General features: G+C 40.1%; 1 protein-coding gene across 1 annotated transcript; it reads right to left on the reverse strand.

Annotated features, from left to right (window-relative positions):
* Window positions 1-24,409, reverse strand: LOC134535635 (putative serine protease K12H4.7). Its single transcript, XM_063374813.1, has 8 exons — window positions 24,065-24,409; window positions 21,954-22,135; window positions 17,486-17,721; window positions 12,366-12,501; window positions 6,281-6,588; window positions 2,088-2,220; window positions 949-1,118; window positions 1-228 (listed from the first exon to the last, which is right to left on the reverse strand). Exons 1-8 carry the CDS (start codon window positions 24,266-24,268, stop codon window positions 119-121), a joined length of 1,479 nt encoding a protein of 492 aa, XP_063230883.1. The 5' UTR covers window positions 24,269-24,409; the 3' UTR covers window positions 1-118.

The following is a 24,409-nucleotide window of genomic DNA, read 5'->3' on the forward strand; positions in this document are numbered from 1 at the left end:
GACAGTTGTATGTAAACATTTATTTCGATAACACGATTTCGCCCGACGACAGCATCGCGGCAGTGACGGACTCGTGGCTGGTTGCTGGAGGGGGGGGGGGGGGGGGTTTGTCCTGAGGCTAGGCGCTCAGCCACTGCCTGAGGTACCCGCGGATCTGAGCGCGCGCCGCAGTCAGCTGAGGCAGGTCTGTGGAGGAGGTGCCTAACATGTCTGCGCAGTGCGACGTATCTGCAACAGAAGAAACAAGAATGGGTGCGCGTTACATGTTATACTTACTTTGCGTGATGAAAAAAACTAACTTTATTTTTGCATGGAAATAATTAATAGAAATAAAACGATAAAAGAATTTGAGTGATATAAATACGGCTTGAAAAGTATAAATTCAATAAAATTAAAAGTTTAAAAAATACTCAGCATTTTATATTGATATAAACATGTACATATTACTATTTAATTTAGTAAAATAATCAAGATGAATTTTAATTAATAATATAAATACATTAATATTATTATTATAAATTCTAATTTTTAAATTTAAATTTTAAATATTTATAATTTATAATGAAAATAAATTATAAATACGGGAAAATAACCTCACTTATATAAGCACACTTGAAAAGGTTTAAAAACACAATTTATATCATTATTCATAATAAATAAATGGTTTTAATTGTATGTAAGAGTTTTCAATGTCAATTACTAACGTATATGATTTAAAAGCACATATATAATTTTTTTATTTTTATGTAGATTTTTGTATGTAGCATTTTTTTTTTTCATGATGTAAAAATTTCGTTGAATGTTGCGCGCACATCGTGAAAATTCACTCCCATCATTGTCATAACGCGCCTTTTTCTGTTTCTAGTCTTATCTTCAAAATTAAGCTCTAAAAATGATTTGGCTCATACTTGTACCTCAGTCAGTGCTAGCGGTGGGTGCGCATGTTACCTTTTATGAATATGGCAGGACTTGAATTTGAATTGCTGTGAGTAATTCCTAGTGTGTGCCATGGATCGATGGATCCTTGAACAAACACGACATTGGAAACTTGGATGGACCGTCCCCCGTAGATCTTGTTGGTACGCTTCACTCCCGCGTTCAGTGAAGTGGCGTTGAACCTTCAAAACAAATAATGCCATTAACATGAGGACAACGAATAAATTAAATCTCTTGAACCAAAAATATTACAAAAAATTCGCTACTTTGAATTACTGATAACAATATACTATTGAAAACAAAATGCATGATAGTTTTTCATCATTATTTTACAATAAAAAGTGTATACTGAGTTATATCACGAAAGTACCTCAGATAATTTGGTTGTCATTAAGTTAAAGACAATACATATAGATCAATAGCTAGCTTTAGTAACCAAATTGCTGAAACTATATCACATGAAAATTTTCGTTAAAGGAAAAATTACATTATATTATACATTATAAAATTATATTTAAAACTACAGCATTAAGGGTATGTGGGTGCAAAAAATCATACTCTTGAATATAGTGCTAACTAAATATAATTACTTAACTTTGTGAACACATGAACATATTAATAAACACATTGTTAACAATGGAAAAAGAAAATAAATATAATTTTCAGGATAAGAAATCATAGCCATAGTATATATTAAATTTCCTGTTTAATTTATTTTAACAATTATGGACTAAATATGTGATTTAAAATAAAAATTAAGAAGAAAGAATCCCTCATGTGAGCTAAATTAAGCTTTCGATTTGTCATTTCTCAAAAAATGTTTTTTGTGAGCCAAAAAATAAATTAAGTTTAGGGTATGTGGCTAAATAAATATCGGCTAGAATAACTGATACAACAAATTGTTTTGGCTTTAAAAAAAAATATATATATTTTTTTGTTTTCAGTAAAATATACATTTGTGTTTAAGAAATCCATATTCGACTTAAAAGTTTATTTGCTTACGAATTAATTATCCCTTTATCAATAATTAAAAGGTTGTTTTTGCAGTTATTCCGTTATGCTTGGCTTTATGTATCGTCATCCAAGGTGTTGGCAATATCTATAAAGCACGCTTAACATCTGGCACCAAGTGTTTGGTAAGTGTGGCTTACCTGGAGCCGAACACGTCTGAGCACTGCTGGACGAAGTACTCCAAAGGAAATTTGTCGCCAAAAACATGTGGCGCCAGAGAAGACGTCCCGAAGAAGCCGAACTCGGTGCACGTCTGGTACATCCACTGGCGGTCTGCGCCAAAAACACACGAGACAAAACAGTCGCTGCAGTTCTGTCCATGTGTGGTATTTTTGTATTATCCGAACCCACCTACCCTGCAGTAGAACTTATTGGCACTATAGTCTGCTTAATATATTCTACCATTTTCCTAGTTCTTACCTTCCCAAAATTGATGAATAATCTAACTCTTGGTGATTTGTAATATATCAAACCAGGTTACAATTTTCTTTCGTCAAATATCAACGCAAAAAAAATCGCTTGCAATGGGCTAATATCAAACATTTATTCATGCAGTTCTTACTGTAAATTTTATGAGGAAATCTACGATAGCGAATGATGCATTTGAAATAAAACATTCGAGACATTTTGGCTGCATGGGATACGCGAAAATGTTCGATCGATCCTTTCAGAATATTCTAGAATCTAGAACATTGTTACGTTGTGGCAGTGTAGGTAAATAAGATTAAATACATAAATACTATCATTGACATTACACACTGCTGTAACAGTGGACCTTTTAGTTTCACAAGAACATTAGGAATGAACAGAAGCAAGGTGTGATTCCGCCTGAATATAATTACTCTATATTTATTTAAATGATGAAACTTATAACAGTCGAATGAGAGACAAATTAATAAGAGGTATTAAAATGCGTTAAAACATAATTTCAATTACATAATTAAAAAAGCTCTTGGATATGTTAAAAATATATGGGCCGGCCCTAATTATATTAAAGGTTTCATGTAATATAAATCAACAAAATCAATTTTAAAAAAATACAAAGAGGCAGAAACAATCCCAATGTAAGTTCTTAAAGTCCAGAACGAAAGTTTTATAAAGTTCTTATCTCTTCAAACATAATAATTTAAATGTTATTCCAAAGGTTCATAAATACTGTCGGGCCGGAGGTCTGATGCTCGCTGGCCGGAGTCCAGCAGTCAACATGGCGTCAGGGCGCCTGTTTGTTGGAGAGGGAGTGTGCGAAAATGCGGCTAGGTCCGCATCCGGCTCTTGGACCTGTCTGTGAACAGTCCGAATCAAACATGATCAGAACTGGTACACAGACAGTTAGCAAACTGGGCAGAAAATGCCTGCAAAAAGATAAGGGGAGGTCGGGGAATAAAACTAATAGGAGCTCACCAGACAGGGAAGGTAGCTTCTAGATCCCGAAGCGTAGCACGTCCGGATCTGAAGATCGCGGGATCGCGGGAGTCGTGGGAGTCGCAAGCGTTTCCATAATTAAAAAAAAAAAAAATATTTAAAAATATAAATACTATGTTGTGTACAGACGGACTAAACTACTAAAAATAATTTATAGGGATGGCATCCCTTGTATAACTGACTACATCTTCGGTTACGGCCGGACAGAAGTCTAGCTGTGCGTCTCGCCGATCCGCCGATAATCTAATGAAGTCCGTCTGGAATCGCGACGCGAAGTGTCCCCGGAGGGGCCGCGTCTCTTAATTAAAAGGAATAACTCAATAAAAAGGTTGGGGGGGGGGGGGGGAGACTTTGGCGTCCGGACCGAAAGGTTCCGAAGTTACACGAAGATCCTCGAAGGGCTAAGCAGACGGAAAAAGCGCTCGCCGCGCGCTCACCAGGGTCGCGGGTGAACTAAGGTCGCAATCGCACCGCGACTGCTTCCAAAGTCGATTATGACAAGCTGTCTCTTGAAACCCGCCTTCCGGTCAAATTGGAAGGAGGGGGGGGGGGGGTCCCGTCCCCGGCTCACCCTGGGTAACTATCAATACAAAAAAAAAGGCAAAATCTGAAATAGGTATTTCGCTCCAAAAGTTGCACCCGGGTGGTCGAGCTATGAAAGGGAGAATAATGACAAACGTACACAGCAAGACTTTGGCTCATTAAAAACACCAAGCAGATTAAGACTATCCAAAAATTTAATATCGGTAACATCTTTCGTAGCATTCATAAACAAAAAATATTAAACACTTTTGCATGGCGATTACCTCAACCTATTAAGATATATTACAATATATATAAGACTCTATGCTAAAAATCAGATAATACTTATACCATAAAAATACTATATAAATAAAAAAAATTAATTATGAAAGTTTCAAAAAAAGTCCTACTGGGAGCCGGATTTATACACGCGCACGTCCATCAATACTTGCACGTCTTGCTTCTTATAATGGAACAGCTGAAAATGCATTTATATAGCTCAGTCAAATGTGCCAAGGAAAATATCACTTAGTCTGGGCGAGGAGGCTTCAGTGAAAATGTTTTAGTTCCGAGGACAAAACACGCAGGTAAACAAAATTTAAATTATTAATCTCTTGAGGTAATGACGTGAATTCCTACAAAACTTATGATGCACTCCACATTGATCAAAGTCAAGCAAAGTAGCGTTGACTCATTTTAACAAATGGAGGGTTTAACCAGTAAGCTTCCACTGTAATACGTGGTTCGTAAATAAGTTCAACTTGCAAAGCTATGCTTCTTTTTAATAATATATTCTTCATCCAGAACCCGCTACAGCCAAAACTATGTGTCGCCTCTTTACCTTAGCGTAAATCTTGAATATCTCTCCGCTGAACACGCCTCCGGGTAAGGCAAGGCCCCATCTCAGCAGGCTCCGCCAAGGGCTGGCCGGTGCAGAGTCAAAAAGCCGTTCAGCTTGCCTCGCGACACACGTCCGGTCGCGGCGACTCCAAAAACCAACAGACCTCGGCGCTCAGTTCAGTCCGCCCCCGCCGGCACTCGGGCGCTCATCACGTCATTGGCGAATCGAATTCGCGCTCCCAGTAGCCGGCCATAGAAACACAATCGATATAAATATTGATTAGCAATAAAATTAGAACGAACTCAAACCAAAATATAACTATAAAAGAAAATAATCACAATCATTAAATAAACAACCAAAAATACAATAACTAAGATTTTATAAAATATTAAAAGAATTCTATAAAATGGGAATAAAGCGTAAAATCAATAACAGCAAAAAAAAAACGCATAAATGTGGCCCGGGGGCCACACTCTTATGGGAGGGATGAGTAGTGCGCTCTGGCGGCCAAGAGGAGAAACTGGCTGGAGGGTCACAGAAACGTCCGCGAGAGTGCACTGGGCGCACTCGCAACCAGCGGACAGAGCTAGGTTAGGGATTTTTGCAGTCGCTAGGGTTCGCTGAGGGCTCTGTAGGACAAGGGTGTATGTCCTTGGAGAGACCATGTACCCTGCGCGGGTTCACTGGAGGTCGATGCTCCGGGTTGAAGTTCCCAAGAAGCCACAGGGGGGAGAAGAGGGAAGGGGGGTCAAAACTTGCTATGTCGCCTGGGAAAAGCGTCGTGTCATACTGTTACAGGGAGAAAACGTGATGCAAACAGCGGCCGTGATGCTGCGATAACCAATCGTCAGCAAAAGTATTGAATTGGTCCTGCGAACAAGCGGTGATGCACTGGGTTGCACAAGATTACGTCGGAGAGTACATAAATGGAATCAAAATTAAATGAAATTCAAAATGCAACTTAATTTTTTTTAGTTTCCTTCTTTAAAAATGAAAAATTTAACTTAAAATTCAAAACTAGTGCCCGAAAATTATGATAAACGGCACAACATAAAAGGTGCTATGAACATGAAGATTCCAATAGTTTTCAAAAGCTTCTATAACAGTGGTTCCCAGACTTTTTCAGCTGGCGACCGACCTTTCCATATAGGAATACATCCACGGTCTATCGTTCCATGGTGGAGTAAAAAAAAAAAAACTTATTTGAATTGTATCCCTTCTTTATGTACATATAATTTACCATCAAATATATATATATATATATATATATATATATATATGCCTTTTTACGATACCGATCAACCATTTGTTTTCTGATTTCAAAATGGTGGACAAAACATAAGCACTTTGTTGCAAAACAGTTATTTATTTAACAATAGATATGTGTTTGCACACAATTCGTTTTGTTTTTTTTTTTTTAGATTTTTCTTATATTTTCTGAATGTTTATCCGATGGTTTCTGATAGTTTTAGGATCGAGTCGCGCCCCACCGTTCGGGAACCGCTGTTCTAGAATATTCCAGGGTACACTGCCGGCTGCCGGCCTCACCCCCGTCGCCGGCGCCCCCCCAGGCGGTGTCGAGGACGTAGTCCACCGTGCTCCTGTAGGAGTAGTCCGCGCAGTCGTCCTCGCCGGAGCCCGTGGTGAGCGCGGTGAGCGCGGAGTAGCGCTGCGCCGGCGAGCCCACGGAGGCGTTGGTCATGACGCGGCACATGGCGTCGACGTCGGTGCTGGACGAGTCCCAGGACGGCTTGTCGTTGTTGTTGTCCTGCACCACGTCTGCCACGCCGTCCGCCAGGACGCAGTACAGGCTGCCCGCGTCGAGCAGGCTGCCCGCGTCGAACCCGCTGCACATCCTGCCACACCGACAAGCTTTCCCCTCTGCCATAGAGGTTGTCATCAACAATAGAGTTTAAAAAAATTCCTTTTACTCGAAAAATACGACATTTTTCGAATTTTTTGTTTCTTAAATGCGATTAATTAGCCTAAAACATTCTCATGGCTTGACGCTGAGTTATGGGATGTGTGGATGTGTGTGTGTAACACTCTGATTCAGACTGTATCAAAAATACCTTTAAAACTGTTAGCATGTATGCAGGACATGTAGAGAAGGCAGAAATGGTAAAAGAGCGCAGGTCCGTAAATGCTCCTTTTTTTATTGCTACAGCCGTAACTGTGTACTGTGCCGCCAATTAGCATTTTTGGCACAATGTTGAATTTGAATTTTTTGAAAAACAATGTCGCCAGTCATTTTTTGCTGCAAGAACTAAAACTTTTTCCGCCTCCTGTACACTCCCATTTAATGTTTGTCAGACCTGTATCCCCAATCTTTCCCAGCATAAAATTAATTTTGCCGACCATCTAATGACCCAGCAAGTGCTATCGTCTTAATCCCCGCTTCGGCGCACGTCCGTAGCCTGCAATTCTCCCTTAAGCCGTGACAAGAACTGCTATGCCCTGCAAGCTATCAGAGCAGGCTGTTTCTAAGACCTCGCCTGACGTGAGCACTCCATGGCATGATCTCGAGTCATTTTCACCAACGTACAGTCACGCCTCCGGGCTCAGTAGAGCCTGGTTCCCACCGTCATCGAAGTTTCCTCCCCCCCTCCCCCTTCTCCAGGCTTTCCTGGGAGCACTGCCCAGAGCACTGACCGGTCAATAACCTCTGCCTGTCTCGAGGCCACGACTCCAGTCTCAGAATGTACTGCCTCTGACCTATAGTGGCAGCGTTGCGAATTATTTCTCCTGGGTGTTTGAACGCCCGCTAAACGCCTGCCTCTGGCGCCTCACGCAAAAAAACAGTGCCCCGTGGTTCATTTTTAAGCCACCAGAGCGCTGCACTAGTCCCCTCCATAAGCCCAATTCGTTAGAAGTCGTCTCGTGTGAGTCGATCTCTCCTTGTTTCGGACACCCCTCAGTAGGTTGCGCTGACATCGGCCAGTACAACCAACTTCGAGATATTGAAGTTAGTATTTCTCGACCTCTCCCTCTGAAATTTCGGAACATTTCGGTCCAGAAGCCGAAGCCTCCCCTCTTCCTTTGATTGACGTAGTCTTTTAATTACGAGTCGTTGCCGCCCCAAACTTACTTCGCGCTGCGACAGCAGACTGACCACACCATATCGCCGGTAAGCAACACATCAAGACTTCACTCCGGTCGTTGTTTAAAGTTGTAATCAGCTAGGCTAGGGATATTCTTCCTACAACTTTAGTATTTATTAATTAGTCAGTTTGCGTACTTCGTATAAGTAGTCATGCTTCGTTAATTATACTTAATCATTTTTTATTTTTTTAATCATGGAAACGTCCGCGACAACCGCGTGTTCGCGATCTCCGCACCCTGGCTGACGCTATACGCCATCTCCCTGTATGGTGAGTTTTTTTTTTCAAACTTTATTTCCCCGACCATCATGTTAGTAGGCATTTTCTGCCTATTTTGCTAACTGTCAGTTCTGAACATGTTTGTTACGGACTTTTTCACAGACAGGGTTCAAGGGCCGGATAAGGTTCCAAGGCCCGGATGCGGACTTGATTACTCTACCCTCGAGTCCTCCCTCCAGTAATCAGGACGACTGAGGCGCCCTGACGCCTCGTTAGCAGCTCAACTTCGGCCAGAAAATGTAAAACCTCCAGTCCTTCAGTTTTTTTATATCTTCAGCATAACATTAAATCACGACGTTGAAAAGATCGGAACAGTATACATTTTTCTTTTTGGGATTTTAATTGCTATAAGTGTGCTGGGATTTTGAAAGGAACTTAAACGGTTTATTGTGGCTGATTTTATTTTAATTCTGTCTAATTAATGGTAATTTTATAATTAGGGCTGGCCCATTATTTAGATAATTTAATTTTAAATCCATGTTAGTATATTTGTCAATCAATTTATCAAATATTATTTTAATATGAAAGTAATCAAAAGTTAAAAAAACACAGAGGTACTTACATTCAGACGTAATCATTATTTTGCCTTTTGAAACTAAAAGATCCACCAGTTACACAAGTCCTCAATCAAGAGAGAGTGAAGTGTGACAAAATGATAACAGAGCTTAGGTTTACTCTGTTATTACTGATGTGTAACAGTACATTGAGGAACTCTCAACCCCTGTTATTTAGAATGTTTTTTATCAGCAAGCATGCTTATAGTCACTGTTTGCATGTTAGAAATGTATGGTTAGCTGTGTGCCTTTTTTTATATGGCATTATATTTAAAAGGATTACAGTGTATTTCATTTTGCACTGTGACAGCTTTAGCGATTAACAATTAGCATTTCCGTGTGTATATTCTTAAAAATTTCTGCCTCCTCTTCATAAACTAATAAGTATCTGCAGTTTCTTTGCGAGTTCTATACACAGTCCGAAAATAGTTTTACAAGCCCATTCTTTGTATAGCATTAGAATAGTATGGTAAACAAAACATTAATTATATTAGTCTTACGTTATAGGTTGCTGGAAAATAAAACTGAGACATTCACATTTGAAGGGAAAAAAAATGTTCAATCAAGTTTTTCTCACAAGGAAGGCATGAGGGTTTTAATAATATTTATTTAGGCTTCAAACTCTTAGTCACATGGGTTATTTAGCTTTCCATGAAATCATGCTATAATTTTTCCTATACAAATAACAAATGCGTGGTGTTTTTGTTTTCGAGTGTAAGCGTATGATCGATCTAAGTTTATCAAATCAAACTCCTGACTTGTCAGATACTTGTCACACATGACGAGTTATCCAATGAGTGGAACGTGTTTCAATCCACCAAACAGATTGAGGGTGCGCGGGTTATTAACCATGTCGGGAGCACTCAGTCCATGACATGGAGTTTGTCTGCGTGAGATTAAAGAACGAAACTGTCACTGTTATTGGTCAGTAAATTTCTCGTTTCCGATGACACGTCAAATCAGTCAGTCTGCAGTTGTAATTAAAAGCGATTATTCTCTGAATGTTAACTGCTGGTAATCTATCTGAATAATTGAAATACTACAGTGCTGAAACCAATAAACAACTTAAAACTTGTCATAATTAATCAACATTCTGGAATCATCTTCATAGGAGTTGCTTCTACAATACTGGCAGCAAATTAACTTCTTAGTATTACAAAGTTTTTTTTTTCAACATATTTTACGCCTGCAGTAATTACGAAAATGGAAGTAAAAGAAATATTGCATGTTATAACTATTTTCAATTTCTATTGTGAATAAATTATAATCTATTTTCGCAGGTTGTATTCTTACAAAAAAATTATAGTTTATATTAATATATTAAAACATAGATATTTACTTCCCATTAAAACATTGAGTTCTTAGGATGGTATTCCAAGACGTTCGGATTAGGTTTACAGCATTGGTTATCTGACAAAGGAAAAAAAAAATTTAACAGCGCATCGTCACATATTTCCTTTGTGTTGTATACATCTTGCTATTCACAGCGAAATACTTAAATTTTCTGCCGAATTTTCAGACGAATCATATTCATGAAATCCAGGCATCACACGAAAATTGCGATATGGTAGTACCACATTAAAAGTAAAATATACATATAACCAAAAGATAAAAAAAAAAGTTGCGTGTACGAGCGTTATTAGTTTATACTTACGTGACTTAATACACTAGAATTGAAATTAAACAAAAAAAATATTAACTTCAAATATTTTTAAATATACCTCCCATCGTTCTTATTTAAATGTTAACAAAAAAAATGGTTGTCTGTAAAGTTGGTTTACGGACGATAGTTTAACGTGACAACGTCATAACAAAACATTGATGAAATGATTGAGTACTTTTATGAATAAAATTGTATAATTTTTATTGAATTATCACTATTTTGTATGGATACAAAGGAGTGAAATGAAATCTACAATTTAATTGATAAATTTACTTTTATTTGCACTCATTAATTCAAATATGTTTATTACTTTAACGAAGTGATTATTTTAACTATAAGTTTTATACATGTTTTCTATTTAACTTCTTCCAATCTGTGTTATTCTGTTAAGGATAGGACGATGATAGGAAAAGTAGGAAACGAATGGGAGTGTTTCAAGTTTAATATGCCTCGAAAAAGTCAAATCGATGGTGGTTCCAATAGAGTGGAAGAGAGATACGGCGCAAGCGTACAATGAGCGTAACGGGACACCGCGTAAATGTTTGTAACGGGACACTTTTTCTAGCGTGCAGCCGGCGTTCATCGATTTATTAGACGTTATAACGTAAAAAAAAAACATTGCAGAAGTACATCAAGTGACGTTCTCATTCCGCGATGTTCAACTGTTTCTAGCCTCGTGCAGGGCTCCGTTCAAAAATATGACCCGCAAGTCAGGGCCAATACGGCAATGCGTAATCGCTACCTTACCAGAACGTCTTGGAATGCACCTATTGGTGAGTTAAATTACTTCCCGCTCGGAGGTGATGAAGCATTTGTGGCGCTAAAGTCCAGTTGAGACAAATACACGCACGCTAATAGAATGTGATCATGTTTTGCATTTGACTAGTACTGATTTCTTTAGAACGAACTATGCTTCCGGAGACAGAGAAGTGAATACAAGGTCACGCTTGCCTAGAATAGGTCCTCGGTGGTCCTTATAGGGCGTGATGCATCACCAGTTCGATCCCCACACCCTGACAAGACTTGACCTTGATGGCACCAAGACGTCATAGATGTTGTTCGCGGTCCACTATTATCTTCGAGAATTACCTTGATTTGCGCCGCTAATAACTCTGTGACGTGTGGCCTTTGTCACGTGAAAATATATCTATTCGCTCTTCATAGTGACAGTCGGTCAAACTTTCTCGAGTGGAAAAATTCCTTCAGAGTTTCTATCGCTATTAACTACGTACTAATAATGCGTCAACAATGGTTGAGCCACACCGTGTCTTTACGTGTTCGCAGCGCAGTGTTTTTTCTTGGCTGTGACGTCCTCTTACCAGTGCAGGCGCATGCGTGTGGTTTATCACTTCTGTAACCATTATACTACTCTTCGTAACCAATGTATCATAGAGATTGAAAATATAATTACGTATTAATACGAAACACCTTTTATGATTTTATCTGGACGTTTTCACGAAAAATTACGGCACAGATCCAAACTGCGCCTCTCTCTTTTTTTTCTCTCGCCTGGAATGGAAGTTCTTTGATTCATCTCGAATGATACACCATGAGAAAAAAAATAACGGAATAAAATACAAGGATCCGTTGCCAAACCGGAGGTTCTTTTAGTTGTAAAAAAAATTAATGGTCAAGTAGATGAGGTGACATTTTCGTCCTCATCAGCCATGCAAAAAGCACGCGCCGTATCAGCACCATCCATCAGAGCTCTCTTCAGGCCCCGACGAGAGAATGGTGGACCTTCTGAGCTCGAGGTTTGCCGAAGTTGCGATAATCTCGACTGGTAAGGGGGAAAAAATAATCGGGCCGGAACTCATTGCCATTCAAATGTAACAAGATATGCATTCGCATTCATTTATGTTTTTATGTGTTGTCATGAACTTGAAGTTGTGTGCGGAGCGCGTGGCGTCATGTTCCGACACAGCAAGGTCACACCCGCACCTCACACAAGTCTCGAACCCCTCACCACTCACGTGGAACCCACGGCATGGACAAAGACACAAAGTTCACATAGATAACATAATCAAAAATTTTACCCGAATAACTTCTTCACCGACTCCTGTCCACCACTGCTACCCAGCAAGGAGCTCATTTCCGTTGTAGCACTTTGAATAGCTTCCACGCAGCCCTCGCCAGACGTCGACAGACTTGAAACTACCGTACCGTAGAAATCTAAAACAAAATAATTACGCACGAAACCATTAACTAGTGAAGTTGTACTTGCAAGTATTTTCGATCACTATACCAAATCATAAATATATTATCTATTGTGTTGAAGGTCAGTTAAAATAATTGATATGTATATAACAGTTTAATCTGCAAATGAAGTAACTCTCTGCTAACAATACATTATGGCATTACGAAACACTAGCAGTTTTCACGAGTTAATAGCTTTATCAATTAGGATACTAATTATTTTGCCTGAAAATAAATGCCCCTATAAGCGTATTTGTATTCTTAAGAGTCTAATGTATTGTTCTTCAATATGTATTATAGAATGGATTTCTTATTTAAACCCCTTCAGATAAAGCAGTGTCGGAGAAACTGTAGCTATTTAAGATTTTGCAATGAACATAAATTTTTAAACATTATCTTCAATTGAATTGAAGTTTTTATATGAATACAATAATTTAAAATGTTATAGTCCAATCGACAAAACGAAAATTAATAACAACATTTCTAAAAGAAAAATATAAATCTAAATATAAAAATTTAACCTCCGTATGTTTGTGCTCGCTTAACACGAAAAACAGTCGATCTATTGACTTGAAATTTTAATACGACGTTGCATTTCAATACCCAATTATTTTTATAGTAAAATTTTTAAAAACATTTCTGAATTTTTTTGGATCGGGATGGACATGATTTTCAAAGTAAGAAGCATGAATTTTGATATTATGGTGTTCGGTTAGAAATAAACAAGTACGGGTCTGAGCATTTTTAAAAAGCAAAAGAAATATGCTTTTTAAATATAATTCTTATACGTTTTATTAAAATTCTGCTAATATGTAGTTTAGAACCTAATTATCTCTGGAAGTTCTAGCGAGAAAGGAGATTGGACTCTTCATGGAATGAATATATTTTAACACGTGGGTTTCAAATTAAAAAATAAATAAAGTAATAATTTAAAACTAATAAGGAGCGCGTGTCAAACTTCTTAAACTAACTTGAGGAAACGTAAACTCGGTGTATAAAAATTCTTCTGGTAGAGCTAAACATTACGAGAGGTACCATCATCGAGATCTTTAATTTTCAAACATCCTCTACATGATGCTTCTAAAGTAAGTTTAACCACTCAAAATAAGGACTAACATTAATTTAAAATTAATTACTGCTTCAAAAATAGTCAATTTATTTACAAATAAAATTAAAATTTGTCTTCTATGGTTCCGAAATACTGAGCGATATCGATTACAGATTTTAGCAAACTAGAAAATTAGTCACAATCCATAACTAAAAACAATTATAGACAGAGTGAGAGAGTCACCAAACTTTATCCTTATTGGTACGACCGACCGGCTCTTAGACTAATCTTGCACTTTATTTAAAAGTTCCCCTAAAATATAACTGTCTCGTACTCAGGCTGTTTATACTAAGTTCCTTGTTCTCGATTTCAACATTTAACTTGGTCCATTTCTTGTCCTCGGTACCGCCTGAATTTCTACCTCGAAAACTCTAGTTAAGAAGGGGCATATAAATCGTCGAGTGTGCCTAATACGTCTACATCACAAACTCGTTTCCTCCGAGGGGCATCGCCACTACCGGAGTGAGCCACGATTAACCACTTGCGGTCGCTTGAAACCCATCCGCGCTCCGCCGCGCCTACCAGAACAATCCAGGGTTGTCGGAACCAATTTTACAAACAACCGGCCGGGACAGCTGAACATACTTCCCCCTCCACTCGCAGCCGGTTGCGCGAACCTGACCCAGTGACCGCGATGCGCGGCGACAGCAGCATGTGGCCGAGCAGATAAACTACACATGGATCTGTGTTATCTGCCAGCCAGCAGCGCGCCGCGCCAGCCCCGTGCCCCAATTACTCGGTTACCCCACAACCGCAGCGAGTGAACACTCAGAGTCCCATGAGTATAGTCTTAAAATTTGATTCCAAAGACCCTGGAAAGATTCTGAATATTGAAAATATTTCTAAGAGTGAGGAAAACAGGTTCGTAAGGATATTCCAATAAATTTTTATCAAGTTTTATTTACTACTAATATTTCCATTACTAATTATATTACCACACTTAATGTTTGTTCACAAATCACTCGCACTTAAAAATATATGTTCATAAATCACTAAACATCTATCCATTACACAGTTATCACTCCTCACTAGAGCTAGACTCAACATTGGTTAACTCCTTACCTCGCACCTGTCCGCACACATAGTCTCGCACGTTTCACTCGCACGGTTTTGTCGCTCCGCATCGCGCCGCTCGACGAACACGCTTTTCACTCAACTCGCCTGTTGGAACCCCCGCGGAGGCTGGCGTCGCCGCTTTTATACCCTTGGCTGTATTTCTGTAACCGACTGTAGTGGTTGTGTCGTGTCGCGTCATCCCGGGCCAACCCGACGCTCGAATCATCCGGAATAACGGCGCTTATTCACGACATTCCACGCGGTGGCCCGCGGAATTCCCAGGTCACTAGAGGATAGGTAACGGGGCCGGGCGCGAGTGCAAGATGCTATGATCCCTGAAGGTATGCATGTGACGTCAGTGACCGTGCGGGGCCGCCAGGCAGCTCAGGTAACTGGCGCACTTCGTGGCCTTGTCTCCCACGTCCGTAACAATATTCTCCTTGGAATGCGTGCGCGAAAAAAAAAAACTTACCACCGTCTTTTGTTTTCGCTTGCCATATTTCGCGTTCTACGAGTTGGTTCACATGAAGTCATTGCAAGCATTAGACGATACATTGAAAGATTTGAGAAATAATCATGTTCTATTTGGTGGAGAATTGGTGTTACTACCTGGTGACTTCAGACAAACGCTTCCAGTTATATCTCGCTCAACACCAGTTAATAAATTGAATGCCTGTTTGAAATATTCAGCATTATGGAGCTCGTTTAAAAGAAACGTTTTTAACGACCAACATACATGAGAGTTCAGCTTCAAACCCATCCAATAGCCGACATATTTTCAAGACAATTACTCGAGGTCGGTAACGGTACTGTACCTACAAATCCAGAAACAGGAGAAATCACGAACCCATTTAATTTTTGGAATTTCGTGAATGCAGAAGAAGAGTTTGAAGACAAGGTTTTCCAAAGCATCGAAACAAATGATCGAAGGCATGCATGGTTAACCGCAAGAGCCATTCTAGCGGCTAAAAATGTCGCCCTATACGATATGAATAACATCATTCTAAACAGAATTTTAGGTGAAACAGTGATATTCAACTCCTTGATAAACCAAAGTGAAGTAGTGAATTTTCCAACAGAATTTCGTAATTCACTCTATGTTACCGGATTACCATCATGCATTCTGAATTTGAAAATTGGAGTGGCAATTATATTACTCCAAAACATCAATCAGCCAAATTTATGCAATGGTACGCGATTAGTAGTTGAAAAAAGATGAAAAATCTAATTGAAGTAACAATTCCGACTGGACCTCATAAAGGTGAATACGTACTACTTCCTCGAATACTATTCATTCCGACCGACATAGCGTTCGAGTTCAAACAGCTTCAATTTCAAATACGCCTTGGGTTCGCTGTGATTATCAATAAAGTGCAAAAGTAATCTTTGTAAGTGTGCGGTTTGAATTGAGAAAATTAAACGTCACATCTCAAAAGAGTCGGTAAACATTTGATTTTTATGTTTATGCATAAAATGGACAAATAAAAAATGTAGTCAATCCACTAGCTTTAAAAAATTTAATTGATGTGAAAATAATTGTCTTCATTTCCTTTCATTCACAGCATATCCACAGCAACGTAAAGCAGGGTATTAAATTAAATTATGTGTTTCTTCGTTGAATCTATGTTCGCTAGTAGAATACTTTGATTAACTTTCCCATTATTTCAGTCCGAGCCACAACGAAGCGTGGCCGGGTTTAGCTAGTAAAATATAGAAAAGGAATAGCCGATTTCTTTAGAATATTCACTCTGTCAACAGTGAAGCTGTTTCATTGAATCTAAGATTGCCGTCATGTCTTGGATTTAACAAGAGAACTTTCAGACGTTGGTGGATGTGATCCCGGAAATCGACTACTGTAGGATAAAAAACCGCACAGCACAGGGGATTAATAGTTACTGATTGTTTCCACAATGACCATGCTGATAGTCATATAACCCTACCATAACATGTATGGTATAATTGATTACAGCCCAGTACATCATGGTAAACACTACGAAGTCACATTAAACTGATATTATGAAGTCATCATAATGTGTGATACTATTAAGCACATTACATACATAATGACCTAAATAATGCACCTTTGTAAAAAGTAATCAACTCTTAATTAACGTGACCCCCAGGTGGCTGGTGCGACAAATCTATTTTCATAGAAGAGCTCTACAGTACATTTTAAATGTAACTATCAGTTAACAATGAATCCTAGTGTTTCCAAATCTTGACAAACTAATTGAATCTGCTTTCAAATATAATTGAACTTGTTAATTTTGTTGGTATTCCCAATAAAACTATATTGATGTTCAAACATGGCGGTTGCCATGTACCATGGCTGTACCATCTTTCTTCAAGATCCAATCCAAAATGTCTTATCCAGAATAGAGGTATGTAAAGCTCTTCAAGATCCAAAGCAGTATGATTTAACCATAACAGAGGTAGTTAGAGCTCTCCAGGATCCAAAGCTATATGGATTAACCAGACCAGAGGTACATAGAGCTCTCAAAGATCCAAAGCATTATGACTTAACCAGAATAGAGGTAGGTACAGCTCTCCAAGATCCAAAGCAGTATGAGTTAACCATAACAGAGGTAGATAGAGCTATCCAAGATTCAGTGCTCTATTAGTTACCAGAACAGAGGTATGAAGAGCTCTCCAAGATACAAAGCATTATGAGTTAACCATAATAGAGGTGGGTAGAGCTCTCCAGGATCCAATGCAATATGACTTGGCCAGAATAGAGGTGCTCTGAGTTAACCAGAATAGAGGTGGTCACTTAGAGGGAGAGGGAGGAGGTCTGACCCTGGAAGTCGGCGACGGCGAGCAGGGTGCCGCTGGACGAGACGGCGGCGTGCACGCGGTCCGGGTACTTGAGGCGCAGCCAGGCGGCCAGCGCCCCGGCGTACGAGCCCCCGAAGGCCACCCACTTGGTGCTCGCCGGCAGGCTGTACTTGGTCTGCATGCCGCGCACGAAGGCCGCGAAGTCTGCGAGGGCCTGCTCGCTGCTCAGGTAGCGCAGGTGCTCCACGCTGAGGTCTCTGGAGCAGACAGGAACACCATAAAGGGGCTCGGATCAGTTGCTAGTGCGTACAGCACAGTCAGCGACTAGTGCGTCACGGAACTGACACTGTTGTCACTGCCCGGTCTGCATGCCTGTCTGTGGCTTCGATCCAGGGGCTCACAAAGAGTCCCAGGCAGCTTATTGCCGCCCATTATCTCTTGTTTTGTGTCTGTGCGTACGTTTTTGATGTGTTTGAGTGTAAATGATTCTGGAGTCTGTGGTAGAGGGTGGCTGTTTGGCCTCTCGGCTGTGGTGGGATGCTGGTGTGTGGTCGTGTGGATGAATGTGGCGGAGTGGGGGGGTGATGCGCTCTCGAGGTCCACCGGGACCCCCGCTGTGTGTCCATTAAAGTATTGCCCACTTTCAGTGGTATATTATAAGTTATTTTAGTATACTTACAATATGTCATACACCAAATTCAAGATAAACTAATCTAGTTTTTCTTTCAAATGTGCAATATGTGCACCTTTAGTTATACGCACACAACCAACCTAAAGTCCAATTCTTCTCACACTTTGGTTAACAAGTCCGGAGTAATGGAGGCAAAAGCCTCATCAATTCCGTGTCTCAACTCTGACAAATCATAGTGATAGAACGTAGACACGATCTTTTATAAAACTCCAAAGAAAAAAAACTCACGGTGTGATGTCAGGTGAACGTGGAGGCCAGCGAAAAAGAGCTCTGTCGTCTCAACCATTACGGCCAATCGAACAGTCAGGGACTTCGACGTTCAACCACTTTCGCACAAAGAGATTTCAATGGAGAGGGGATCATTCCTGTTGCCAAATAAAGTTTACAGATTCACCCTCTACTAATTGGGAAAATTACGCTCAGGTGTCGCCATTTTGCGTATGTAGGGCTGCATATGTATCTTTGAACCAACACTCTTCAACGCTTACAGTTAATACTATTAAAATATATAACTGGGACATTCTTGTATGTATATACTATATATTTGACATAACACCGCTGGGAGGTTTGTGTGATTTTCCATCGATACATAAACACCCAGATAGCAAGCATTACCTAGCTCATGTTTATGCTTAGAAATGACAGATAATTTTGGTGGGGGGAATTTAGTTCAAAAATTTAAAGCACATATGAACATAGAAGGCTAACTGGAAGAACCCATTGATAAAACAAAACATATAATATGGACGACAAAAAAAAGCGAGAGTTATTTTCTGTCTAGTTCGCGTGGTGTGGAGACAGAAAATCCTAGAGCTATGACATTTAGCAAGTGGATTCTCCAGGAGAAGTCCGTTTGCACTTCCAAGAGTTATTTTTCCTCAATTCTTCTTAGTTCTTCTTTAAGTAATTTTTTTTCCGATATTTAACCACCTTTGCCGATAATCTCTGTGGCAACGGCTGTTACATTGTTGATTATGCTTTCTTCGTCTCCTGGCAATTTGCTGATTCCCATTCCGTCGCTGATCTTAATCCGGTATTTCTTCATTATTATCTTTGCCAACATACCGACAGTAATAAAACAATTATTTTTTATGATTCCACCCCCGAGGGAAAAGTTTGGTTTTGAGAAGAAAAAAAATCTTTCTAATAAAGCGGCAAATAATAAATTTGCATGCATACACTAGTTATTGAAATTGGTTAATTTTTCAGTATTTAAAATAAAACTTTTTAATGGATGTTAATAAGGTAAGTTTTGTTTTATTACAAACAATCATATTTCCGAATGAAATGAAATGGGAGATTAAAAAAGCGATTCCGAATAATGTATACAATGAATGAGTTATCTCAAATGATTTTATGTTTTTTTTTAATTCGATTGCAAAGGAGGTAGAAAATGTCGTAAGTTTGGATTCATGATAAATAATATCAAATTTACGAAGCAAACCAAGGAGGCGGTAAAAAAACTGAGCACAAATAACTTCAACGATAAATTATGTAGAGCTCAACAGTTCGGCTCCGTCACCACGCCTCGATGAGATCAGGAAACACACCAAACACGAGCGCCATAGTTTCGGTACGCGTGACTACAGTCATTAAAAAAAGGCACAAAATAATGTACGGAACAGTCCTAAATTATGGTACAACAAACTTTTAACAGTATGCTAATTGGAAAATTATAGCAAAAAATGTACAACAAAAATTTCAATACTAGTTGAAGCGGTACTACACGCCTCAGCAGAAAGAACAAATGAAGGATTGCAGTTTGGTATTACGTTAGCCAGCTCATACTCTAGATTTACTCAGTCTCTAATATATTGTGTGGCAGTCGAAAATTACGGTGAGGTACAGGATAAATGGCGTGTTATTGTCATCCCAGATGTGGAGTAAAGAAGACATTTTATCTGCCAGACAAATGTGACATCCTATAAAATTTTGTTATGTGTATGCATTTGTTGCCTGAGAAATTCCAAGTATTGTTAATTTCAGGGAAATTTATGAATCAATTTCAAATGAGAAGTAAAAAAAAAGATAAATTTTCAAGAAAGTTATTTAATTTATCAGTACATGAAAACCATAAGCTATAATCAGTAACAGAGAACATTAATACTAGAGTAGTAGAAAATCTGCAAACCAGTAAGAGGAATATCCAGTAAGTACGTAGCTGATCAAGAAGAAGTTAGCATTTCCAGACTGGAATTCTGATCCCGTCCCAGTTCGAGCCCCGGATCTTGCAACTGGGAATAGTAACAACCTTCCCAGTTCTCCATCGTCAACTATGTTGCCTCCTGTTTCCTATAACCTGCGTCAATGACCTTAAAGATTAAATTTGTCTGTGCTGTTCTATGTTGTTTTTTTATTATTTTCAGTTCTGATATCCGTAGAAGTCATCAATATGGTTATTGAGTTCGACACATGTTTTAATTGTGATTTCATGTTAAATATACAGTTATTAAAACTATGCGCCCTAGCTTGGCACGACGGCGCATGTCTAAAGAGTCAGCACCCACTGTCAACGGACGTCCTTGTGTTTCTCGCGTGGCCTACGGTACCAGTCAGGGTGACTCACAGTCTTTCTTTCCTCCTGGCCAATAGGGAAGCTGTATTTCCAGACTAGTCGGATAGTCAATTTCAATTATTTTTCAAAATATACAAATAACAATTCTAATTTAAGAAATTCATCTACCAATGAATAAATGCCGCAGATATAAAAAGTCAAATAGATCACAATAAAACTCTGTTCATAAAATGGAAATTTGGCTGTGAGGGCGGGGCTTAGGTCTTTCGCGGGGTGCTGGTTGGTGGACCGGGAGAGCTCCGGGTTACTGAACTGGCTTCTCGACGGACAATGTGCGGAGAGGAAACGAGTTTCGCTGCTGCCTCGATGGCGTACTAACATTTCCGTCCTTCGAAAGTTCACGGCACCATTTATAATTTGACCCAGTTCTGGGGGTCTGAAGCGTAGACGCCGATCGCAGGGAATTGCATCGGCTTTTGGAGGGTGCGAGATAGTTTAATTATTGGATATTAGATCCGTCCGTGATTTGCGTTAGATTCCAGAGAGTAAATGATTAAATATCATGTTAATAATGTTCGTCGGCTTTCACGGCCATTGTCTGAAGTAGCTTGGCTTCTGGGTTGTAGCCGTGTCCTTGGCGAATAATTCACCGAAGTTTAGGTTGACATTGCAGTACAGTAGGTAACTGCTCTGCTACCTGATTATGGCGACTGCAATGTCGACTGAAACGTCGGTGAATTATTCGCCAAGGAGACGGCTACAACCCAGAAGTAAAGCTACTTAAATATCATGTTAAACTCGTCATAAATTGGACCTCCAGCAGCAAAGTTTTATGAGCAGCAATTTTTTTATTCTGTTGTCGTTTAAATTGCCTGATCTCGCAACTGGTCTTGTGATTTTACTGTCCTAGCTGGGGCAAAAAAGTAAAAACCAGATCTAATGACGTAACTGATGTCATTCCTTAGAAAATGACGAGTGACAGTATTTTTATGACACAATTCTTCGGAAACCTCACAACTTATGTGGTACGCAAGACTATACGTTTACAGTTATGGAGATGGTAATGTTTAAAGTATTAAATTTTTTATTTGAATTGTGAGGTTTGTTAAGTTGTACAATAGGTACTGGAATAAGGGGGAAAGACCAAATCAATTCCCCCCTCACCCCCGGGGGTCGTTAGTTTCTCTCGATCGCTCTGCTTGCGATTCTTACATAGGTATGAACCCGGCCTGACCTTCCCTCAGCCGCGAGGTGCGGTGCCATCATCGGCGATGCAGACTCACCTCGTCGGGCGACTGTCGCCGTAGAAGCGGTGCTCCACGATGAAGCACAGGGCGTGGAACTCCTCGGCGTACTCCATCCACGCCGCGTTCTCGAACCAGCCCGGGTCGGCCGCGTCCTCGCCGTTGATGTACAGGAAGACGGGCCCCCCGCTGCGGTGGTGCCGCTTGCTCACGTAGTACTTCTGCGAGATCGCCGGGGTGGTGGTGTTACGGACCAGAGATGGGGACGCACCACAACGCCGAAATGCCACAACGCCTAAATGCCACAACGCCGAAATGCCAAATTGATCACAACGCCGACAGCTAGAAAACTGCTGTGTACCACAACGCCGAATTACCACAACACCGAAATACACTAACGCCGAAAAATGTCATTGCAGGACTGCCACAAAGGTTAGGTTAGGTTAGGTTAGACTAGGTTAGGTTAGACTAGGCTAGGTTAGACTAGACTAGGTTAGGTTAGACTAGGTTAGGTTAGACTAGGTTTGGTTATATTACGCTAGGTTAGGTTAGGTTAGGTTAGGTAAGGTTAAGTTTTATTGTGGTATTTCGGCGTTAGGTACATTTAAGAAACATCAGTTTTCTAGCTGTCGGCGTTGTGGTCAATTTTGACATTCGGCGTTATGGTATTTCGGCGTTGTGGTAATTCGGCGTTGTGGAGCTGTCAGCGTTGTGGTCAATTTTGACATTCGGCATTACGGTATTTCGGCGTTGTGGTAACGACCCCCAGAGGTTAGGGAAATATACAAATGGAGCATGAGGTCCGATTCTGGGTGAGGGGTGTGAAGCCAAAAGGAGATGCAAATGTATCAGCTGTACCTGTATTGGAGGTCAAATTGGAGTAAAACGTCAACTCATATCATTACATTTTTATTATGATGATTCTTTCTGGACTTTTAATATATATTAACATATTAACCAGTAATATTTTGATCTATTTTCTTCTACAGTCCTTAATAGAAGGATAGAACAGCTGATACTAATATAAATGTCCGCCATTTTGGTACGTGAAAAACAGAAAAATATGGAGGGGAAAAAATGGCTTCACGTCTGACGGCTAATGCCCCATCTGTATCCTTCCCTAATCTCTGGGATTGAAACACGTATTCAAAATTAAATTCTTAAGAAGTGGAAGGGCCAGCATGATAAATGAACATAATCATCAGGGGCATGCATTATTTTCGCGAAAATTATTTCTAGTCTAGCTGTTAGTAAAAACAAAAAAAAAATACCTTGCAGCATCGTCTGTGTTTCGTGACTGGCTGAGCGACTTTCAGGAACAGAAGCGATTTTTGTGCGGATGCAAAAACTCGTCCTGATTGGCCAGGTCAAAAGTTTGGGAATGGTGTCTCTCGCATACGGCCGTTGGCACCGGAATACATTACAAGCGCTCTGGTTGTTTCGCGGAAATTGCATGCCTGTAATAGTCATCTATTGCCGAACTAGACGGAAGAGTGTTTAGGAATTTTACCGAGCGCACGTAAGGTGAATGCGCGGAGGAGGAAAGTGTGTACTTCGTTGAGAAATAGTGTAGAGGCTTGGGACCAAGGCCGTTTTAAACTATGCTGGGGCCCCTTGGGCACACAAGAATTTGGGGCCCTTTTGGAAAGTAAAGATAGCGAACTATACTAACACTGTTATATTATGGTCTTCTATTTATTATTGGTAATCAAATAAACAATGTAAAATGTCATTAATGATATTACTTAGTATGCTGCTGGTTTTTATGGTTACGATTAAGTTAATGGTTTCTTACGGGATTTCCGTTTAATACATCATCTTGGGATTCCCCCAACCATAGAAAATGTCAACATCTATTTTAGGTCTCGTTTAGACTGTACAGCTTGACTTTGGAATTGGAGTGGTTTACATGTTTGATCGCTAGACGGTGCACTTAGTAAATTAGGATGCGTTCTGAAATATTATTAGTTAGTGCAACCCGACAAACAAAAATTTTGACGGTGGCGCTGTTAGGTACTGTGCTCGACAAAAGTAGTTTTGAGGATAAATTTGAGAGAGATTGTCGGTCCTTCGGGGGGCCCCTGAGGATTGGGGGGAGGGGGGGAGGGCGTGTGCTCTTGAGGTGAAGACGGTATTGCTTGGGACGGTACCTGGTTCCAAGTGGCGGTGTTCGTCGCGTTGAAGTGGTCGAGTTCCTGCCTGAACCACTGTGCAGTCGGCGAAGTCTCTCTGCTCCAAGCAGGAGTCCTGTGACCTCTATGCACAAAGTGTCTGCCGCGTGTGGAGCGCCATCTTGCGGCCTCGCTGCACAGGGCGCTCGTCAAGAGCACGCAAACCATTCCGAACAAGTGCATCTCGTTCGCTTCGGCTCGGACGGAAGACAGCTAGCTCAGTGCGGATCAAAGGCTCGCGCGCAACGAATGTGGAAGCAAGTTCTTGCTAAGCTCTGGTGAAAAATGCCACAACGGCAACAAGAGCAGATCCAACTCTCAATC

The sequence above is a fragment of the Bacillus rossius genome, chromosome 10 (assembly GCF_032445375.1).
Source record: "Bacillus rossius redtenbacheri isolate Brsri chromosome 10, Brsri_v3, whole genome shotgun sequence".
Lineage (NCBI taxonomy): Eukaryota > Metazoa > Arthropoda > Insecta > Phasmatodea > Bacillidae > Bacillus > Bacillus rossius.

Excerpts from the sequence above, each read along its gene's own strand:
- LOC134535635 (XM_063374813.1), bottom strand. The coding sequence starts at position 24,268 with ATGCACTTGTTCGGAATGGTTTGCGTGCTCTTGACGAGCGCCCTGTGC. Across the intron at positions 6,589-12,365 it reads TCGGTGAAGAAGTTATTCGG|GATGTGCAGCGGGTTCGACG; the intron begins GTAAAATTTTTG and ends TCGGTGTGGCAG. Across the intron at positions 2,221-6,280 it reads GGGGGGCGCCGGCGACGGGG|ACCGCCAGTGGATGTACCAG; the intron begins GTGAGGCCGGCA and ends TTTTTGGCGCAG.